This window comes from Macaca fascicularis, chromosome 3 (genome assembly GCF_037993035.2).
Source record: "Macaca fascicularis isolate 582-1 chromosome 3, T2T-MFA8v1.1".
Taxonomy (NCBI): domain Eukaryota; kingdom Metazoa; phylum Chordata; class Mammalia; order Primates; family Cercopithecidae; genus Macaca; species Macaca fascicularis.
Window position 1 is genome coordinate 49,872,158 of NC_088377.1, and position 18,230 is coordinate 49,890,387.

Genomic DNA, 18,230 nt, shown 5'->3' on the forward strand with positions numbered 1-18,230 from the left:
TTTACTGCAGTCCAACCTGGGCAACAGAGCGAGACCCTGTCTCAGAAAAAAACAACAACAACAAAAAAGATCTTGATTGTAATTGATGTGAGTTAGGAGAGCCAAGAATTCTGGGAAGCAGGACAGTTGTGTCTTCAGTCTTGGAGAAATCCTGGTTTGAGTGCTTACTAGTGGTGTAGCTTGCACAGGTCACTTCACCTCTCTGATTGTGTTGGAGCCATGCTGCAGCTATTGCAAGGATTCAGTACACACCTAGCCCGAGGCCTGGCTTCCAGTGCGCACGCAGCAAATGAGAGCCCTTGATGATACTGCCAAGACCTAAAGCATATTGTTGAGTTTTTCACAGCCAGCTCCCTGGGGACTAACCCCAGCACCTGGCCCAATTGTCAGGTAGTCAGCAGCTTACGTTTCTCTTTTTGAGACAGAGTATCCCTCTGTCGCTCAGGCTGGAGTGCAGTGGCGTGATCTCGGCTCACTGCAACCTCCACCTCCCAGGTTCGAGTGATTTCTTGTGCCTCAGCCTCCTGAGTAGCTAGAATTACAGGTGCCCGCCCCATGCCCCACTAGTTTTCAGATGTTTTTTTTTAATTTATTTTTTGTTTGTTTTTTGAGACAGAGTCTCGCTGTCTCCCAGGCTGGGGTGCAGTGGTGCGATCTCCACTCACTGCAAGCTCCGCCTCCTGGGTTCATGCCATTCTCCTGCCTCAGCCTCCCGAGTAGCTGGGACTACTGGCGCCCGCTAGCACTCCCAGATAATTTGTGTGTGTGTGTGTGTGTGTGTGTGTTTTTAGTAGAGACGGGGTTTCACTGTGTTAGCCAGGATGGTCTCGATCTCCTGACCTCGTGATCCGCCCACCTCGGCCTCCCAAAGTGCTGGGATTACAGGCGTGAGCCGTGGCGCCCGGTCATTTATTATTATTATTATTTTTTGAGACAGAGTCTCACTCTGTCACCCAAGCTGGAGCGCAGTGGCGCGATCTCAGCTCACTGCAACCTCTGCCTCCCTGGTTCAAGCAATTCTCCTGCCCCAGCCTCCTGAGTAGCTGAGATTAAAGGCACCCGCCACCACGCCCGGCTAATTTTGTATTTTTGGTAGAGATGGGGTTTCATTATGTTGGCCAGGCTGGTCTCGAACTCCTGACCTCAGGTGATCCACCTGCCCCGGCCTCCCAAAGTGCTGGGTTTACAGGTGTGAGCCACTGCACCCGGCCAGTGGTTTACATTTGTGTTTGCTCCTAGGCTGTGGGTTCTTTGAGGGCACAGGCCCACTCCTGCTTCTAGCAGGAAAGCAGCTCAGTATGTGTTCTGAAAAAGGGCAAATGTCTCCATAACCCTTTGTAGTCACGTGACCACCCAGGAAGAAATCAAAACTCAACCTAGTGACCATATTAAGGCACACACTTAAATGCTCAGTTGTGAAACTGGGCACAGGTTACTTTCCCTGAAGGGGGAGGGAGTGAGAAGAGGCAGGCTGATGTTGGGAAAAGGAGGTAGATGTGGGGGTGGCACACCGGAGACTTTTGGAAGCACCTGGATGCGTCAGCAGTTGTAATTGACTTTTGTCTTCCTTCACTGTAGGGAGCACTCTCATGGCCTTTCAGGATTGTAAGACACTTTTCGTTTGATTGTTTTTTGAGACGGAGTCTCGCTCTGTCGCCCAGGCTGGAGTGCAGTGGCGTGATCTCAGCTCACTGCAATCTCCATTTCCCAAGTTCGAGCAATTCTCCTGCCTCAGCCTCCCAAGTAGCTGGGATTATAGGTGTGTGCCACCACCCCTGGCTAATTTTTATATTTTTAGTAGAATTGGGGTTTTGCCATGTTGGCCAGGCTACTCTTGAACTCCTGACCTCAGGTGATCCGCCCACCTTAGCCTCCCAAAGTGCTGGGATTACAGGTGTGATCCACTGTGCCTGGCCCTAATTTTTATTTTTTTAGTAGAGATGGGGGTCTCACTATGTTGCCCAGGTTGGTCTTGAATTCCTGGGCTTAAGGGATTCTCCCGCCTTGGCCTCCCAAAGTGCTGGGATTATAGGCATGAGTCACTGAGCCTGTCTTGTAAAAGACACTTTTAAAGGCACCTGTCAATGTGCTAATAAAGCAAGTCACATGGCCCCTGACTTCTCCGTGGTGAGTTACTGCACTAGAGACCCCCATGAGACAGGCTTCCCAGTACTGAGCACATGTACAGTCCCTTCCACGTTGACTCTGGCCTTGGCCAGTGGGACGTCCGCACACTTTCTGCAGACGGTGTGGTGGGAGAGGATTGCAGATGGTCACAGACTTGTTGCCCACAGGATCCTTTATGTAGGAAGCAGCTCAAAAGGTACCAGGGCTTCTGGCCAGGTGCAGTGGCTCATGCCTGTAAGCCCAGCATTTTGGGAGGCTGAGGCAGGTAGATTACCTGAGGTCAGGAGTTCGAGACCAGCCTGGCCAACATGGTGAAACCCCGTCTCTACTAAAAATACAAACAACTTAGCTGGGCATGGGACTACGCCTGTAGTCCCAGCTACTCGGGAGGATGAGGCAGGAGAATCGCTTGAACCCAGGAGGCAGAGGTTGCAGTGAGCCAACATTGCGCCACTGCACCACTCCAGCCTGGGTGACAGAGCGAGACTCCGTCTCAAAAAAAAAAAAAAAAAGAAAAAAAAGCACCAGTGTATCTGGCTGGAGCCCAGCCAAATGGATCCCAGCCCCAATGTGTAGGTGTGTCCAGGGCCCAGGAAGCAGCCTCGTGTGATGGTGGAGCATGGTTTATCCAGAGGAAAGGGAGCAATGGGGATGGAAAGGTGGGCTAGGGCCAGGTGGCATGTCAAGTTCATAACTGGGGCTTTCTTCTAGCGGGGCCAGGAGCTGCCAAGGCGGGGTGGTCAGTGGTTCTCCAGGAGTGCATTAGGAAGACCGTGCTTGAGACGCCCAGTTGGGGAAACCCTGTAGTGGGTGGGCAGGAGAGGATGAGGGCCTGCCCCAGGACCAGGCAGTGGAGAAGGGAGAGAAGTAGATGGGTGTGAAAAACACTATAGAGGGAGAGTCAGGAGGATTTGGCAATGAACAGAGGAGAGGAAATGGTGGAGCAGAGGGGAGGGAGAGGTTGTCCATCTGCAGATAGAGATGTCGGCCATGCTGGTGACAGGGACGATGGGGACTGCAGCTCTGTGGAAAGTGATGAATTCGATGTATCTGAAGCCCATGTAGTAGGAACATACATGCACCTCTGAAGCGCAGGGGAGAGGCACAGGTGGAATGCGGATGCAGATCTCTCCATTCCAGGGGAGAGTTGGTGAGGGCGAATGAATGAGATGAAGGAGAAAGGGGAGGGGGCTGCGGTCAGAATCCAGGACTCCCCAAGGGACTGGCCACTTGTTCGCACGGCAGAGGATAGTGCTGGGATAGGGCTCCATTCCCCACTTCACTGGATACCAGACTTTTTCCTAGCAGCCTCATTGTCTTTTTGTTTTCTCTTTTTCTTTTTTATGAGACAGGATCTCCCTCTGTCGCCCGGGCTGGAGTGCAGTGGTTTAATCACAGCTCACTGCAGCCTCCAACTCCTGGGGTCAAGCGACCCTCCTGCCTTGGCCTCCTGAGTAGCTGGGACTACAGGCATGCACCACCATGCCCGGCTAATTTTTTTTTTTTTTTTTTTTTTTTAAGTAGAGAAGGGCTTTCACCATGTTGGCCAGGGTAGTCTCGAACTCCTGACCTTAAGTGATCCTCCCCTGCCACCCCCCGCCTCAGCCTCCCAAAGTGCTGGGATTATAGGCATGAGCCACCACACCTGGTCTCACTGTCCGGTCTTAAGTGGGTGCTGCTCTGTGCTCAGCACCCAGTGGGCCTGCAGCAAACCCACCCACAACCCAGAACCGTGTCTGAGGTGGACACCACCGAGGTGCCCACACACCCCTGCCGACAGACCTCCAGAGGCTCTTCTGGAAGGTACTGTACCTTCCCCAGAGAAAGTCTGCACCAGTCCCAAGTTAATGTTAAACAGAATTTCAAAAGGCTTATCACTCCTGATAACCATCCACGCTCAGGCCCAGGGCACGCGGCTCTGCACTAGACCAGCGAGGAGAGTGAAAGGAGCAGCTTGGGATCTCAGGCTGGCCAGGGGTCAGCTCTGCTATTTCCAGTTTCCTGGAGCGGGGGCTTCCGGGATCTGCTCCTTGGTGACTCTTACCAGCAATTATGTGCCACTCGCGAAGTCACTTGCAACCCCCTTCTATTTTGATGTACGACACAGCCCCAAAGTGGTGGACAGGGTGACAGTCTGGGGTCCCAGACCTGAACCGACCCCTGGCACCACCCCCCACCCCTTGCTTGGCCGGCCGCTTCTGACATCTTCAAGCCCTGAACGGTCACAATATACATTTATTAATGCATGTATTTATACAGAATACAAACGTGCGGGGACACCTCCGTCCCCTTCACAGCCCAGAACCCAAGGTCAGAAGATGAGGGATCCAGCCTCAGGGGGGGGATATGCGACTTCCCAAGAGCAGTTCTTGACCTGCAGGGGCCGCGGGAGTGCAAGACACGGGGGCGTGGCCAAGGCGGGGCTCCGGGAGCAGGGCGTGGCCGGCCCCTGAGGTTACTACAGGGGAATGGGCCCAGGCCAGGACCCCTCTCCTTGGGGCACTGGGAAGGCCAGTGGGGCCTACGGGCCAGAGCTGCTACACGTAGGCGTTCCTGCCGTATTTGCCAAAGCTGCTGTCGCCTTCTTGGTCCGAGGTGGCAACGGGCATCACGGACACTGGAGCCTGGTAGGGCAGCCGGGCGCTGCGGCGAGAGGCCCGGGTCAGAGCCGGGGCGCGGCCCTCCTCTCCCCAATCCTGCCCGGTCCCAGCCTGTGCCTCTCCCCGCTCACCTGGCGGCGGGGTCCTCGTGAGAGCCGCAGCAGCAGGTAGAGCAGAGGCAGAGGCCACCCAGGATGGAGATCAGGGAGGCGCTCCAGCCCAAGTAGAGTGCGGGGCCCAGTTCGTACCTGCGCACAAAGGCGGCGCATGGGCAGGGGACCAGTGAGGCACCAGCCGGGGGGCAGGGCTGAGTCCCATCCGCTGCCCCGAGGGCGGGGCGGGAGTCCCCTCACTCACTTGGTTCCGGGATACAAGGGGTCGAAGAAGTCCCGGGTGATGTTGAAGGCGTACCAGGAGATGGCCACCATCCCGCAGATACCTGGGGACCGGAGGACGACCCCAGTCCAGGGGGAGGGATAGTGGGGGAGGGGGCTTAGGGGGAGAGGCAGGCAGGGGCTGCCCAGGGTAGGACGGGGGCACCAAGTCCAAGAGCAGCAATTTCACTCAATTCCTTTCTGCCTACCCCGGTTTATAAGCCTTCCTCCTTCCTGGGGTCAACTTCTCAGGGTAGCCCTTAGGCCCCCAACTCCAGCCCACCCAGCTCATCTCCCACTACCTCGACCTCCTCCTGCCTCTTCTCTCTTTGATCCCAGACCTGCCTAGTTCATGCTCACCTCTAGGGCCTTCATCCCATCATCTCCTCACCCAGATAGAGCCTCATCCAAATCCCGCCCACCCTTGAAAGCCCAGCTGGGCCCTGGGAGCCCAGGGTCGTCCTTTCCTGAAGCCAGGAAGACCCCCAGGCTAGCACTACCCTGCTCACTAGGGGCTTGTCCTCCTGCAGGCCTCTTGACCTTTCTGGGCCTGTTTTACCTCTGGAAAGCAGAAATACCCACCCTACCTCGAAGGTTTATTGTGAGGCAATGGGTGCAAATTGAAAAGCAGTGGCCAGATGGCATTGTTTTTGTTTTTTGCTGAGATGGGGTCTCACTATGCTGCCCAGGCTAGTCTGGAACTCCTGGACTCAAGCCAGTTCTCCTGCCTTGGGCTTTTTTTTTTTGGATAGTCTCGCTCTTTTACCCAGGCTGGAGTGCAGTGGCACAATCTTGGCTTACTGCAACCTCCACCTCCCAGGTTCAAGTGATTCTCCTGCCTCAGCCTTCAAGTCGGTGGGACTACAGGTGCCTGCCACCATGCCTGGCATTTTTTTTTTTTTTTTTTTTTTTGTATTTTTAGTAGAGACAGGGTTTCACCATGTTGGCCAGGCTGGTTTCGAACTCCTGACCTCAGGTGATCTGCCCACCTCAGCCTCCCAAAGTGCTGGGATTACAGGTGTGAGCTACTGCACCCGGCCCTGCCTCGGCCTTTCAAAGTGCTGGGATTACAGGCATGAGCCACCATGCCCCATAGTATGGCACTGTGGTTGTGCACTGTGGTTGTGCACTGTGTGTGTGCCGCAGTGTGCACCCTAACTCTGCTCCCCAGCCAGGATGTAAGCTCCCAGAGGCAGCCGCTCACTGTCATCTTTGAAGTCCCTCCCACACCTGGCCGTGGCTGGCCCCTACTGGGAGCTCAAGAAACAGTGCCGTTGGGCTGATTTGCTGCCAGGAGATTTGGGGAGTACGGATAAGGCAGGGGTGAGCAGGTGTCCATGCAGCAGGGCAGGGGAGGTGAGCATGAGGAGCGGGAATTGGAGATGAGGTGAGGACAAAGCAGCCTGAAGTCTGCGGCTGAGGGGGACCCCCGGCCCCCACCACCATGCAGACCCCCGCCCCATCACCTTCCCCCAGTTACCGGCCAGAATGTGGAAGGCCCCTGCAGTGGCCGCCAGCTTGGCTTTCCTGGAGAGCTCCAGGCCCCCAATGTTGGTGCAGCGCAGGCCCGCTATGCCCAGCAAGAGGCCGAGGAAGCCCAGGAGGATGGCGGTGATCATGAGTGCCCGGCAGGCCTGAATATACCCTGGGGGCAGGCACAGTCGTCAGCCTTTTCCCCCATCTCCTCCCCTCTGTGACGGAGCCAGCCCGACAGCCCCTCACAATCCCGGGTTCAAGTGATTCTCCTGCCTCAATCTCCCCAGTAGTTGGGATTACAGACATGCACCACCACGCCCAGCTAATTTTTGTATTTTTAGAGACAGTTTCACCATGGTGTCCAGGCTGGTCTCGAACTTCTGACCCCAAGTGATCTGTTTGCCTCAGCTTCCCGAAGTGCTGGGATTACAGGCATGAGCCACTGCGCCAGGCCCCCCTCACCTTCTTGCTCTCTTGTACCTAACAGTCCCCAAGTCCTCTCCTTCCCCTGGGCTCCTCCAGCCTACACAGTTGCAGTCACCCCTCCCTCCTTCGGCATCTGGACGCTTCCCACCCTGCTCCTCACTCCTCCCATGCACCTGGCATGCTTTGCTTGTGCCTGGATTACAGGTTTCTCCTGGGCACTCTTGACACCTGAGCTGGGTAACTCTGTTCTGGGGGCCGTCCTGTGCACTGTGGGATGTTCAGAAGCCTCCCTGGCCTCTACCCACGGGGTGCCAGTAGCAACCCCCTCCCCACAAGCCATGACAATCATTGTGCAAAGTCACCTGACTGAGAACAGCTGCCCTATCAGGTTGCTCTCGCGTGACTGGGTATTACAGAAACCACAGCTAAGCATCCCTGTCGCCTTCCCCACGTCTGATTCCACTCCAAGTCCTTCCCACTGTCCTAGCCCAGTGCTGGACATTTTGACCTGGTTTCTTCCTGGAATAACAGTTAGGGGGCAGCAGTGCTGTATAGCAGAGGGTCTAGGGCAGTTTTAGAGCCAGGGTCTTGCTTTGTCACCCAGGCCAGAGTGCAGTGGCACCACCACAGCTCACCACTGCAGCCTTGATTGAACTCCTGGGTGCAGGCGATCCTCCTGCTCAGCCTCCTGAGTAGCTCAGGACCACCACAAATGGTCGAGTTTCTGATCTAGGTGGAATCCTGGGCCCAGGACCCATCCAGGTCAGTCTAGCTCAGTCTTTCAGTGCCTCAGTTTCCCTTTTCTCAGGGCTGAAGGAGGCTGCTGGCTCCCTCTTGCTTCCCCCTTCTCCTCCCTTCTCTGTCTTTGATAGTTGCCAAGCATTCCAAGGACCTTGCACCCCTTTCCCGGGTGGGGCATAACCGTCGGTGCTGAAGGGGAAAGGCTGGGCCCCTGCCAGGAGATGCAGGGTGTAGAGTGGGGGGGTAGGCAGGAGGGGCAAAGTTCTCCGGGAGCACTTTCTTCCTCCCAGCCACTCCCTCTGGGGCCGACACGAGTCTGAGTCCCCAGGTGGCTCTGGCAGTCAATGGAGAGATTATGGAAGAGCCCGGGGCACATGGGCTGCATGGCCAGGGGTTGGGGAGCACGGTTGGGAGACACAGTCAGGTCTCTCTCTCAGGACCACCCCAGCCGTGGAGTCTGAATCCCGGCTCCCCTATCCTGCCTGTGTGACTCGGGGTGGGGTGCTGCACCTTGCCAAGGTTTTTCAGCTTCTGTAAAAGATTCCCTCTACTTCCCCACCGTGGAAATAATGTAGGTGGAAGCACCTAGCCCAAGGCCCGGAACCCAGCCACCCTCTACCCCCGTGCCCTGGGGACTCTGGCACTGTCATTCATGCAGTTCCCAGGGGTGCCCCTCTCAGGTGTGCAGGCTTACAGCAGAGCCCCCTCCTCACAGTATGATGTGTCTGGGAAGTGGGTGTAGGGGCTGCCTCCAGTGTCCCTTCTGGCCACTCAGCACTCTGGGCTTCTGGCCCAGATTGTACTCAGCTTTTATAGGGTTTTTTTGGGTGGGGGGAGGGAAGGTGGGGGGGGCGCCAGCCCTGAACATAGTCAGTCCTGGAGAGATGGATGACAACACAAAGCCTCTGCCGCTGCCTCAGAAGGGGCTGGGAGTAGTGGGAGCACAGGAGACCCACCCAGGCCCCCTAACTGCTCAGAGCAGCTCTGACATCCCCAGGGATGAGCTCTCAAGCCCTGCTTCACACCCAGTGTCGCCCTTGGCTCCTTCCCTGCCACACGGTGCCTGGTGAGCGGACTGGCCCCGAGGGACCCAGGAGGGCATGCAGTGGCACCACACAGTCGCCCGCGCTTGGTCTCTGGCATGGGGCAGACGGAAAGGAGACTGCCCTGGAGAAACAATGGGGCGGCCTCATCCTAGCGGGGAGCAGGGAGTGGGAAGCTGCCGCAGCCACAGAAAGAACTGCCCTGGGCCCAAAGAGCTGTCGGCGCCAGCCCTCTAAGACCCCGAAAAGACCCACACACCTGCACACACACCGCCTCCTTAAAGCGGACGCTCAACCTGCAGGTTGCAAGACGCCTCCCTTCACAGGGGCCCTTTAGACATTAGCTGGACAAGGAGACCAGTGCCCCCACAGTGAGGCTGGGGAGGCTGTGGAGCCTGGAAGTTGATCAACCTACAAGAATCCAAGATGGGGCCGCCTCCCCCTGCCCATCCCAGCAATCCCATCCCCAACACATGCTCAACTGTACTGAATGCCTGTGTGTGTTAACATCACATTAACATTCTGCACTTTCTCAGTCACCTGGGAACTGGGACTCTCACCCCGACCCTACAGGTGGGTGAGATGAGGCTGGTTTCATCATTTGCCCACAGCACAGGGCTGGGAAAGGGGGTCTGATTCCGGTGCCTGCACCTGTAACAGCTAAAAGCGCCACGCTAGCACAGGGGGCCACGTGTGGCAAGGTCTTCACTCCAGTTCTAGGCAGGGGCTGTCCCCAGCACTCCTGGCTGCAGGAACCCAGACCCCCAGAGCTTAATCCAGGGCTCCCTGCATCCTCACGGCAGTACCCGCCCTCCCCTGGGGTCTCTGCAGCTTTTCCCCGCCGCCCTCTCCCCCTGGAGCGCTCCCCACCCCATACCAGAGAGGGCCAGCAGGGACGGGAACTCCCAGCAGTTGTAGACGCCCAGGGAGTCGGTGGCACAGCTAAACCAGAGGTTCTCGAAGATGGTGTTGGTGGTGATGACGTTCCCGTGCACGGTGGACACTCGCCAGTAGCTGTTTGGCAGAGTCACCCCCAGCATCAGCAGCCCCACGGCTGCCATGAAGAAGCCAAAGGTTTCCACAGCCATCGACATGGTGGGATGCAGGGCCCTGGGGGGCTGGTGCCCCAGAGAGGGGGAGGGGCAGAACCCCTAGGGAACTGGACGGGGCTGCGGCTAAGGAGAGTTGTCTGGGCAGGCTGGGGTGGAATCAGCCACGGCCTCTGCCTGCGTCTTCCTCGGGCTCAGGTCCGTCTCCACTTTCTGCCTCCAGGTTTCTGCCTCCCTCCCGCTCTCTGGGTTTCTCTGCTTCCTGGCAGGTCAGAGGAATGAGCTAAGCCTGCGCGCGGCAGCTGTTGACGAGATGGAGGGAATAACCGAAACGGGCCAAAAGTCCACCCCCTCCCCCCAGCCTCTGGGCTGCCCCGGGCTCCCCGCCCCACGAGGGTGGGGGGGCAGACTTACCCTGGAGCCACTGACGATACAGCCAACGAGGGGCCCCCAAGGGAGGTACTGGGAACTGAGGGGAAGCATCTGTCTGACTCAGCTTTCATTGGGGGCCAGAGAACGGAGTAAGAGGGACAAGGAGTGAAAAGATGATAGAGACAGACGTGAGAGCAACAAGGGACAGAGACAGAGAGAATGAATAGCAGCCTTCAGTGGAGAAGGATGGAGGGACCGTGAGAACAATCTAAGATACTCGCAGACGGAGGGTTTGGGGCATGTGAGTCTCTTAAGGAAGGTGAAGCTGGAATGAGGGGACGGGAAGCTGGGAGACCCATAGCTCTGGGCTCCATCCAGCCTGGACTGGAACTTGGCCCCACAATCCATTCACCAGGGAACTCAGACAGGGAGTGTTAGTCCCCTGAGCCTGCTTCTGCTCTGTCAATGACAGACCCGACTGCTTACTGCATGGGCTATCCTGAGAACTGGGACCAGGGGTCAGGCACAGTGGCTCTCGCCTGTAATCCTAGCACTTTGGGAGGCTGGGCTGAGAGGACTACTTGAACTCAGGAGTTCAAGACCAGCCTGGGCAACACACTAAGACCTCCTTGGGACCAGGGAGTCAAGCCCCCTGCACATAACCAGCGCTCAGCACCCGGGACTGTCCTGGATGTGAGTGCCGCAGGGCTGAGTGAGGCCACCAGGGAGTCGCTCTCGCCCAAAACTCGAATTTCCTCCTAAGTTGATCTTTGACTCAGCATCGAGCTGGTCCTGCTGCCAAGAGCCTGGAGCGTGATCCTGTGGCTAAGCTCTGCAACCTGTTCCCAGTTATCGGGACTGTCACCCACTCTATTCATTAATGATGATGGATTAGCAGCCTCTGGGTTCCCATCCCGAGCCAGTGCAGAGCACCTGTCCCAGGGTGGACACTCTTATCTCCTGCTCCAGTTCCCTAGGGCTCTGTCCCTGGGGGCCATCAGTGCTGGCTGCACACCTCCCTGGTCCCACAGCCCTACTGGGCTTCTCTGGCCTCCCCTCAGGTGTCTCCTCCCCACTCCTGGCTGAGTTGGCCTGGGCTGTGGAACGAGAGGTATGCAGTGAAGCAAAACAGGCCCATGCTGAGCCTGGCACGAGGGGTCGAAACTGGCCAGGTGGGGCGGAGTCCTGACCTTCCAGCCCACAGGCGAGAGCTGGGGCGTCCTGGGCTCTGACCCCTCCCAGGACCCCCGCCTACTCCATACCAGATGCAGGATTCCTTCCCCCACCGGGCCCCCCCATCCCCGGAGGAAGAGGAGGAGGAGGAGGAGGTAGGAGGTAGGAGGAAGGGGAGGCCACAGGAAAAAAAAGGGAGGAGAGGGGAGGGCGGGGAGGAGGAAGCCAAGGGGGCTTGCTATGGAAAGTCCACAGAGGCAGCTGAGTGGGTCAGAGGAGAACGCAGGCCTGAAGCCCGGCCTGACCCCGCAGTTCTGCCCACCCCTGCTCCAGTCACTGCCTCCTCCCACAACTCTGGGACCAGAGAAAAGCCCCGTGTCTCCGAGCTGCCCGGCACTCTCAAGGACGTGGCTTCAGGAAAGGGAGGAAGGAGGGGTGTGGGCTCTGGGCTGCGCAGTGGACAAAGAACCCTGTGCCAACCTGGAGGGCAGGGGCAGGAGAGGACCAGGAGTGACACCTCCGCCCCCTGTGCCCAGCGTTCGGAACCCACCCCTCCCCTCAATGCAGACACGGGGGTTCCCAAGCCACAGCCCCGTTTTATTTACACTCATCCCAAAGCACATGATTTGGGGCTGAAGAACGGGTCTCAGGGGAGCAGAAGTTAGTTGAAGGCCACAGAGGACAGAGACAGGGGTGCAGGGGGAGAACAGGGAAGGGACAGCGAGGATGGATGGGCCCTCCTGGAGCGTTCTCCACGGGCTCCCACGCCTCCTTCAGGATTTGGACTTGGACACAGCAAGTCCGATGAGTCCGGCCAGTCCCGCCACACCGAGGGCCATGCCTCCCACAATGGCCATGCCCACAAGTCCATCTGGGGAAGGAAAGGGACAGTGTCAGGAGCCCGTCCCCTTCCGCCAGCCCTGCTCCTCAACGGAGGCACACCCCTACCTGGAGTCGCAGGGCAAGGGGCTCTAAGGACTGGAAGGGGCGGGGCTGAGGGGCTGCCTGCAGGGGTTCATTTACAGAGAGACCAAAGCGCCCAGGCATGGGGAAGAGCGGGGCTGAACAAAGGGGCCGAGGCTGTCACCTTTCTTCATGGCCTTGTCAATGAGCCGCTCCAGTTCCTTGGCCTGGTTGTTCTGGGGCTCTGTCTGCAGCAACCCGCGGACATACTTTAAGGCCTTCTCGTATTCCTGCACTCGGGGAAACATGCACACTTCAAACACACCTCAGCAGTTTTTTTTTAAATAAGAGATGCGGTCTTGCTCTGTTGCCCAAGCTGGAGGGCAGCGTCGCAATCACAGCTCAGTGCAGCCTCAAACTCCCAGGCTTAAGCAGTCCTCCCGCCTCAGCCTCCTGAGTAGCTGGGATTACAGGTGTGAGCCACCGGGCCAGCTACACCTCAGTATCCACCACTCCTCCTGCCCACTTGAAGGGCCTTCCCTTCTTCAGCCCTGGGGGCTCCTCCCTCGACCTCCACCCCCTCCCTCCCTCCAGCCCCACCCCACAGAGTAGAGTCCACAAACAACCCCAACTCTGCGGGAGATAACAGTGCAAGGCTGGGGCCTGCACCCAATCTCTTGACGTCACCTTCCTCCCCACACCCTCGCCACTCTGATCTTCCCTTAGAGTCCTCATCTGACACCGCTCTGCACATCTGCACCCCTTCAGCCTTCCTGCTGTCCAGGGATCCACCCTGGAGGACGTAGTAAGAAGGTCCTGTAGCCCCAGAGGAGGGTCAAGGGAACTGGGGCCCCATCTCACCTTGAGCCGGTAGTTCCCCACGGCCAGGTAGAAGACGTAATCCCGCTGTTCCTCCTTGCTCCCTTTGGGCAGCAGCTCTGGGGAGGGGCAGAGAAGAGGGTGAGAAATGCTTCTTTCCTAATACTTTCCTAATACTGTGTCCCAGAGGCCCCTTGCACTCTCTGAATGCCTCTGTGATCCTGGGAGGGTCACGGTCCTAAGCCTCCCTTTCAGATCCAGTCACTCCCAGCACACTAGCCAGAGCTCTGGAGCAGGGTGAACCCCAGCTGCCCCAACACCAGTGACAGAACATCCCTTTAGCAGCATTACAGTCAACTGGTCCATCCAACCGAAATGAGGAAATTGGGGCCCTGGAGAAGCCAAAGGCAGCACGACTCAGTTTTGGCATCTGCTGTGTTTTTTTTTTTGGACGGAGTTTCACTCGTCGCCCAGGCAGGAATGCAATGGCGTGATCTCGGCTCACTGCAACCTTCGCCTCCCAGATTCAAGCGATTTTCCTGCCTCAGTTTCCCAAGCAGCTGGAGTTACAGGTGCCTGCCACCACGCCGGGCTAATTTTTGTATTTTCAGTAGAGATGGAGTTTCACCATGTTGGCCAGGCTGGTCTCAAACTCCTGACATCAAGTCATCTGCCTGCCTCGGCCTCCCAAAGTGCTGCTGTTGTGGTTTTAACTAAACTGCCTGCTGTCCAATTACTGTTAAAAAAAATCCCCCTTTACAAAAATAGCTCAAAACTTGCCTTCAATCAGCCTTCCCCAAAGACCCCACCTGACTTTGTCTTCCTTCCTTTTTTTTTTTTTTCTAAAGAGACAGGGTTGGCTGTGAGCGGTGGCTCAAGCCTGTAATCCCAGCACTTTGGGAAGCTGAGCCGGGCGGATCACCTGGGGTCGGGAGTTTGAGACCAGCCTGACCAACACTGAGAAACCCCGTCTCTCCTAAAAATACAAAATTAGCCGGGTGTGTTGGCACATGCCTGTAATCCCAGCTACTCAGGAGGGTGGGGCAACAGAATCGCTTGAACCCAGTAGGCGGAGGTTGTGGTCAGCCAAGATTGCGCCATTGCACACTCCAGCCTGGGCAACAAGAGTGAAACTCTGTCTTGGGAAAAAAAAAAAAGGAGACAGCGTCTTGCTCTGTCACTCAGTCTGGAGCACAGTAGCACGTCCATGGTTCACTGCAGCCTCGAACTCCTGGGGTCACTGATCCTCCTGCCTCAGCCTCCCAAGTGGCTGGGACTATAAGCACACACCACCACGCCTGGCTAATTTAAAAATTTTTGTTATAGAGACAGGCCAGATGGTCTCGAATTCCTGCCTTCAAGCCATCCTCTGGCCTTACCTTCTCAGGCATGAGCCACAGTGCCTGGCCCCACCTAACTTTCTTAATTCAGAGACTTCCCAGAGGATAACTGTACTCTATGCACTAGAATTTGTTGATAATCACTTAGAGAGGCTGTTTCTTCTACAGCAACACCCTGCTGTAGAATAAACAGGGTGAAAATCTGAATTGCTGAAGTAGACAAACATAGGGTAAAATTATTTGTATCTTTTAAGAAAGAATCTTTTATAGATTTTTTTTTTTCCTTTGAGACGGAGTCTCGTTCTGTTGCCCAGGCTGGAGTGCAATGGCGTGATCTTGGCTCACTGCAACCTGTCTCCCGAGTTCAAGTGATTCTCCTGCCTCAGCCTCCTGAGTAGCTGGGATTACAGGTGCGCGCCCAGCTAATTTTCGTATTTTTAGTAGAGACGGTTTCACCATGTTGATCAGGCTGGTCTTGAACTCCTGACCTCGTGATCGGCCTGCCTTGGCCTCCCAAAGTGCTGGGATTACAGGTGTGAGTCACTGCGCCCGGCCATTTTTATAGATTTTCAATAGGCATCCTTTGCTAGCACAGTTGGCATTCTGTATTCATGGATTCAACGAACATGGATCAAAAATACTCAGGGAAAAAAAAAAAGATAGTTGCATATGTACTGAACATGAACAGACCTTTTTTTTTTTTGCCATTATTCCCTAAACAATACAGTATACTATTTACACAGCATTTACATTGTATTTGGTATTATAAGTAATCTACAGATGATTGAAAGTATGTAGGAGAAGGTGTACAGGTTACATGTAAATACCACACCATTTTATATAAGGGACTTGGATGGCTATTGGTATTTGTGGGGCAGGGTTCCTAGAACCAATCCCCCATGGCTACAGAGGGATGGCTGTACACTGACTGTGTGCTTATAAATGATTACTTGAACAAAAGAAAGGAGGTACAGAGAAATTAAGTGGTTAAGTATTGTGGTCTCTGACAAATGATGACCCACACAAAACCAATGGGAAATAGGGGTCCAATCCAAAAAGCACTATCTGGCTGGACGCGGTGTCTCACACCTGTAATCCCAACACTTTGGGAGGCCGAGGTGGGCAGATCACCTGAGGTCAGGAGTTCGAGACCAGCCTGACCAACAAGGTGAAACCCTGTCCCTACTAAAAATACAAAAATTAGCCGGGCATGGTAGTGGGCGCCTGTTGTTGAGGCAGGAGAATTGCTTGAACCGGGAGGGGGCGGCTGCAGTGAGCTGAGACAGCACCACTGTACTCCAGCCTGGAGAACAGAGCAAGACTCCGTCTCAAACAAAAAAAACAAAAAGCACTATGTGCTCACAATTTTGTAGGACAGTCCTCTGGACCTCTTCCATGCCACAAAAGATTCTCAATAGCTGCTAACTAAGCAACACGGTGGTGGTGTTGGGGGGAAGGGCATGGGCCTAGGTCTCACAAAACGGGAGCTTCTAGTCCCAATTCAGCCATGAACTTATTAGTTGCGTGACCTCAAGTCACTTTCCCAAATCAAGATAGTCCTGGGGGAAATGACAAGCTACGACTCCGTCTGGCAAAACAATGGTGGGCGGTAAGTAGCCAAAAGTTCACTGGGAGACGTCAAGCTAAGTATAGCCCTTGGTGCAGTAAATCTACGGGAGACAACGGAGAGGTGCCTGGACTACGGGGGCCCACATCGTACAGCAGCCCAGATGGCAGCGGGAAGGGGAGAGTACAGCGCCTCACCCTCGAGCAGCACGATGCCTTTACGGATGTCATCATTGTACTTGCTCCGCACCAGGCACCAGGCGTACTCAAACTGCGTGCTCTTGGACACCGAGCCTGCTGCCTTCTCAGACTGAAATTTCTTTTCAAATTTCTGCCACAGGGGAAGAAAGGAATCATTTAGAAATGAAGGGCGTCAACCATTCTCTATCTGGACATGGTGTCAGTCACACCCCATATCCCTGGCTCTGCCTCCTTTCCCTCGTGGGTCTCGGTATCTGGCACCCCAGCGTCTGCTATCTCCATGCACGGGACCCAGGCTTTCGGCTCCTCCTGGCCTGTGGGCCAGCTCTTGGGACAGATGCCCCTGGTCTCCCCTCCCCCCGGCGGTACCGAGCGGAGATGCCACCTGGTGGCAGCTCCAGGCACCGCTCCCGGAGCAGCTGACCCCGGCGGCCAAACAGTAAACACACTGTCAGAACTGCTCAACAACAGCCCACGCGGTCCTCATTTGAGCCTGCTGGCCCCATCCTGCCCCACCCTGCCGGGCCTGGACCTTTTACTGTCCAGGAACAGAAGTAGTGCCTACCTCCTAGAGCTACAAGGACTGAGATCTGGCATGCGATGCCTTAGCACCGCGCCGGACGCAGTAATAGGTGACGCCTTCTGATGGTCACTGTATTCCTCCACCGCTGGAGGAGCGCCCTGAGCTCACAGCTCCTGCATAATCCCAGAACCCGTCAGTCTAACCACTGTCGGGCAACAGGCCCGTACTCTGAGGTGTGGGGGCTCAGGACACTACAACTCCCAGGAGCCTCTGCGGCATAGCGGGCCCTCCGGGCAGGAGCCAGACACTGTGGAGGCTGCCGGGAGCCGTAGTTCGGCTTCCCTCGGCCAAGCCGATGCCGGGAGGAGGGTTCGGCCCATACCTGACTCTCCTCAGGACCCGCCCTCCGACCTTCCCTTTCCCTCTGTCCGGGCCAGGCCTCACCAGCAGGTCCTCCACAGACACCAGCTCGTTCAGCACGGCCTCCATGGCCACTGCCCCCGTGAGCCTCACACTACAATCTACTGTGCCACAGTCTCCATGGCCCAGTGGCAGGGGCGGAGAGCCACTTCCGGCGTCCGGCGGATGCGGGCACGACCTGGCGACGCCCCGCCCCTTCCTCTCAGCGCAGCAGGGCCAGCGAGACGCTAGTACGCAGGCTCCGCCGGCCCCTTCAGCCCGCAGACTGCACGTAGGGAGACTTTCCCCAGATGGGTCTTCCCGGATGCCCTAGCCGGTGCCTTCCTCCGCGGAGGCTTCCCTAGGGAAACTGGAGGCTATGTCTTAGCGGTTAGCCCCCAGGATGAAAAGAGCAAAAAGCGGAGGGTGGGTAGCCAGTCGGAGATCACTTTACATTAGGCTGCCAAGCTGACGCCCCTCAGAAATCTAGGACCTTGGAGGCCACGTGACTTTTCACCGCCTGCAACAAAATCGTAACTAGAACTGGGGACCGAGCCCGTGGCTCACGCCTGTAACCCCAACACCTTGGGAGGCCGTGGCGGGAAGATCGCTGGAGGCCAGGAGTTCAAGACCAGCCTGAGCAACACAGCGAGACCCTATCTTTACAAAATGTTTTAAAAAATTAACCACCGTGGTGGCGTGCACCTGTACTCCCAGCTACTGGGGCGGCTGAGGCAGGAGGATCGCTTGAGCCCAGGAGTTTGAGGCTGCACTCCACTGCACTCCAGCTTGGGCGACTGAGACCTTGTCTCAAAAAACCCACCAACAGCAGCAAACTAGTATCGGGGTTTCTTGGGCCTCTGCTGACTCTCACGATGCAAGAGCAGAGGCAACTGGATCTGTAAACCACACAGCTAGAGATTGGGGTAGTCATAGGAGATACTATCAACAGGAAGTTTTTCAAAAAGCAACGGCCCCATTCTTTGCGGAGAAGGTCCAATCTTTTCAATATTATTTACATAAACCATTTTCTGAGTGCACCCCAGGCGGGAAACCTGCCACATGGGGTCACGGGCAATGGGGAGCTTAGCAGAGACG

The 18,230-nt window shown here is 56.3% G+C and overlaps 2 protein-coding genes across 3 annotated transcripts; both read right to left on the reverse strand.

The window, feature by feature from the left end:
- Positions 1-4,345: 4,345 nt before the first annotated feature.
- Positions 4,346-10,116, reverse strand: CLDN15 (claudin 15). Its single transcript, XM_065541741.2, has 5 exons — positions 9,665-10,116; positions 6,582-6,746; positions 5,085-5,166; positions 4,859-4,975; positions 4,346-4,770 (listed from the first exon to the last, which is right to left on the reverse strand). The coding sequence occupies exons 1-5, from the start codon at positions 9,879-9,881 to the stop codon at positions 4,665-4,667; spliced, it is 687 nt and encodes a 228-aa protein (XP_065397813.1). The 5' UTR covers positions 9,882-10,116; the 3' UTR covers positions 4,346-4,664.
- Positions 10,117-11,957: 1,841 nt separating this feature from the next.
- FIS1 (fission, mitochondrial 1) lies at positions 11,958-17,306 on the reverse strand. 2 transcript variants are annotated; one of them, XM_005549298.4, is made up of 5 exons: positions 17,178-17,306; positions 16,208-16,340; positions 13,146-13,222; positions 12,469-12,574; positions 11,958-12,252 (listed from the first exon to the last, which is right to left on the reverse strand). In XM_005549298.4, the coding sequence occupies exons 1-5, from the start codon at positions 17,220-17,222 to the stop codon at positions 12,155-12,157; spliced, it is 459 nt and encodes a 152-aa protein (XP_005549355.1). In that variant the 5' UTR covers positions 17,223-17,306; the 3' UTR covers positions 11,958-12,154. The 2 variants fall into 2 exon arrangements, with proteins under 2 accessions (XP_005549355.1, XP_045245545.2); XM_045389610.2 differs by lacking the exon at positions 12,469-12,574.
- Between the last annotated feature and the right edge of the window lie 924 nt (positions 17,307-18,230).

Coding starts and splice junctions, on each gene's coding strand:
- CLDN15 (XM_065541741.2), bottom strand. CDS start 9,881: ATGTCGATGGCTGTGGAAACCTTTGGCTTCTTCATGGCAGCCGTGGGG. Junction 5,167..6,581: donor GGCCTTCCACATTCTGGCCG/GTAACTGGGGGA, acceptor TCCGGTCCCCAG/GTATCTGCGGGATGGTGGCC. Junction 4,771..4,858: donor CACGAGGACCCCGCCGCCAG/GTGAGCGGGGAG, acceptor CTCTCGCCGCAG/CGCCCGGCTGCCCTACCAGG.
- FIS1 (XM_045389610.2), bottom strand. CDS start 17,222: ATGGAGGCCGTGCTGAACGAGCTGGTGTCTGTGGAGGACCTGCTG. Junction 13,223..16,207: donor AGGCATCGTGCTGCTCGAGG/GTGAGGCGCTGT, acceptor GCCCCTCCCCAG/AGCTGCTGCCCAAAGGGAGC. Junction 12,253..13,145: donor TGGGGAACTACCGGCTCAAG/GTGAGATGGGGC, acceptor TTCCTTCCCCAG/ATGGACTTGTGGGCATGGCC.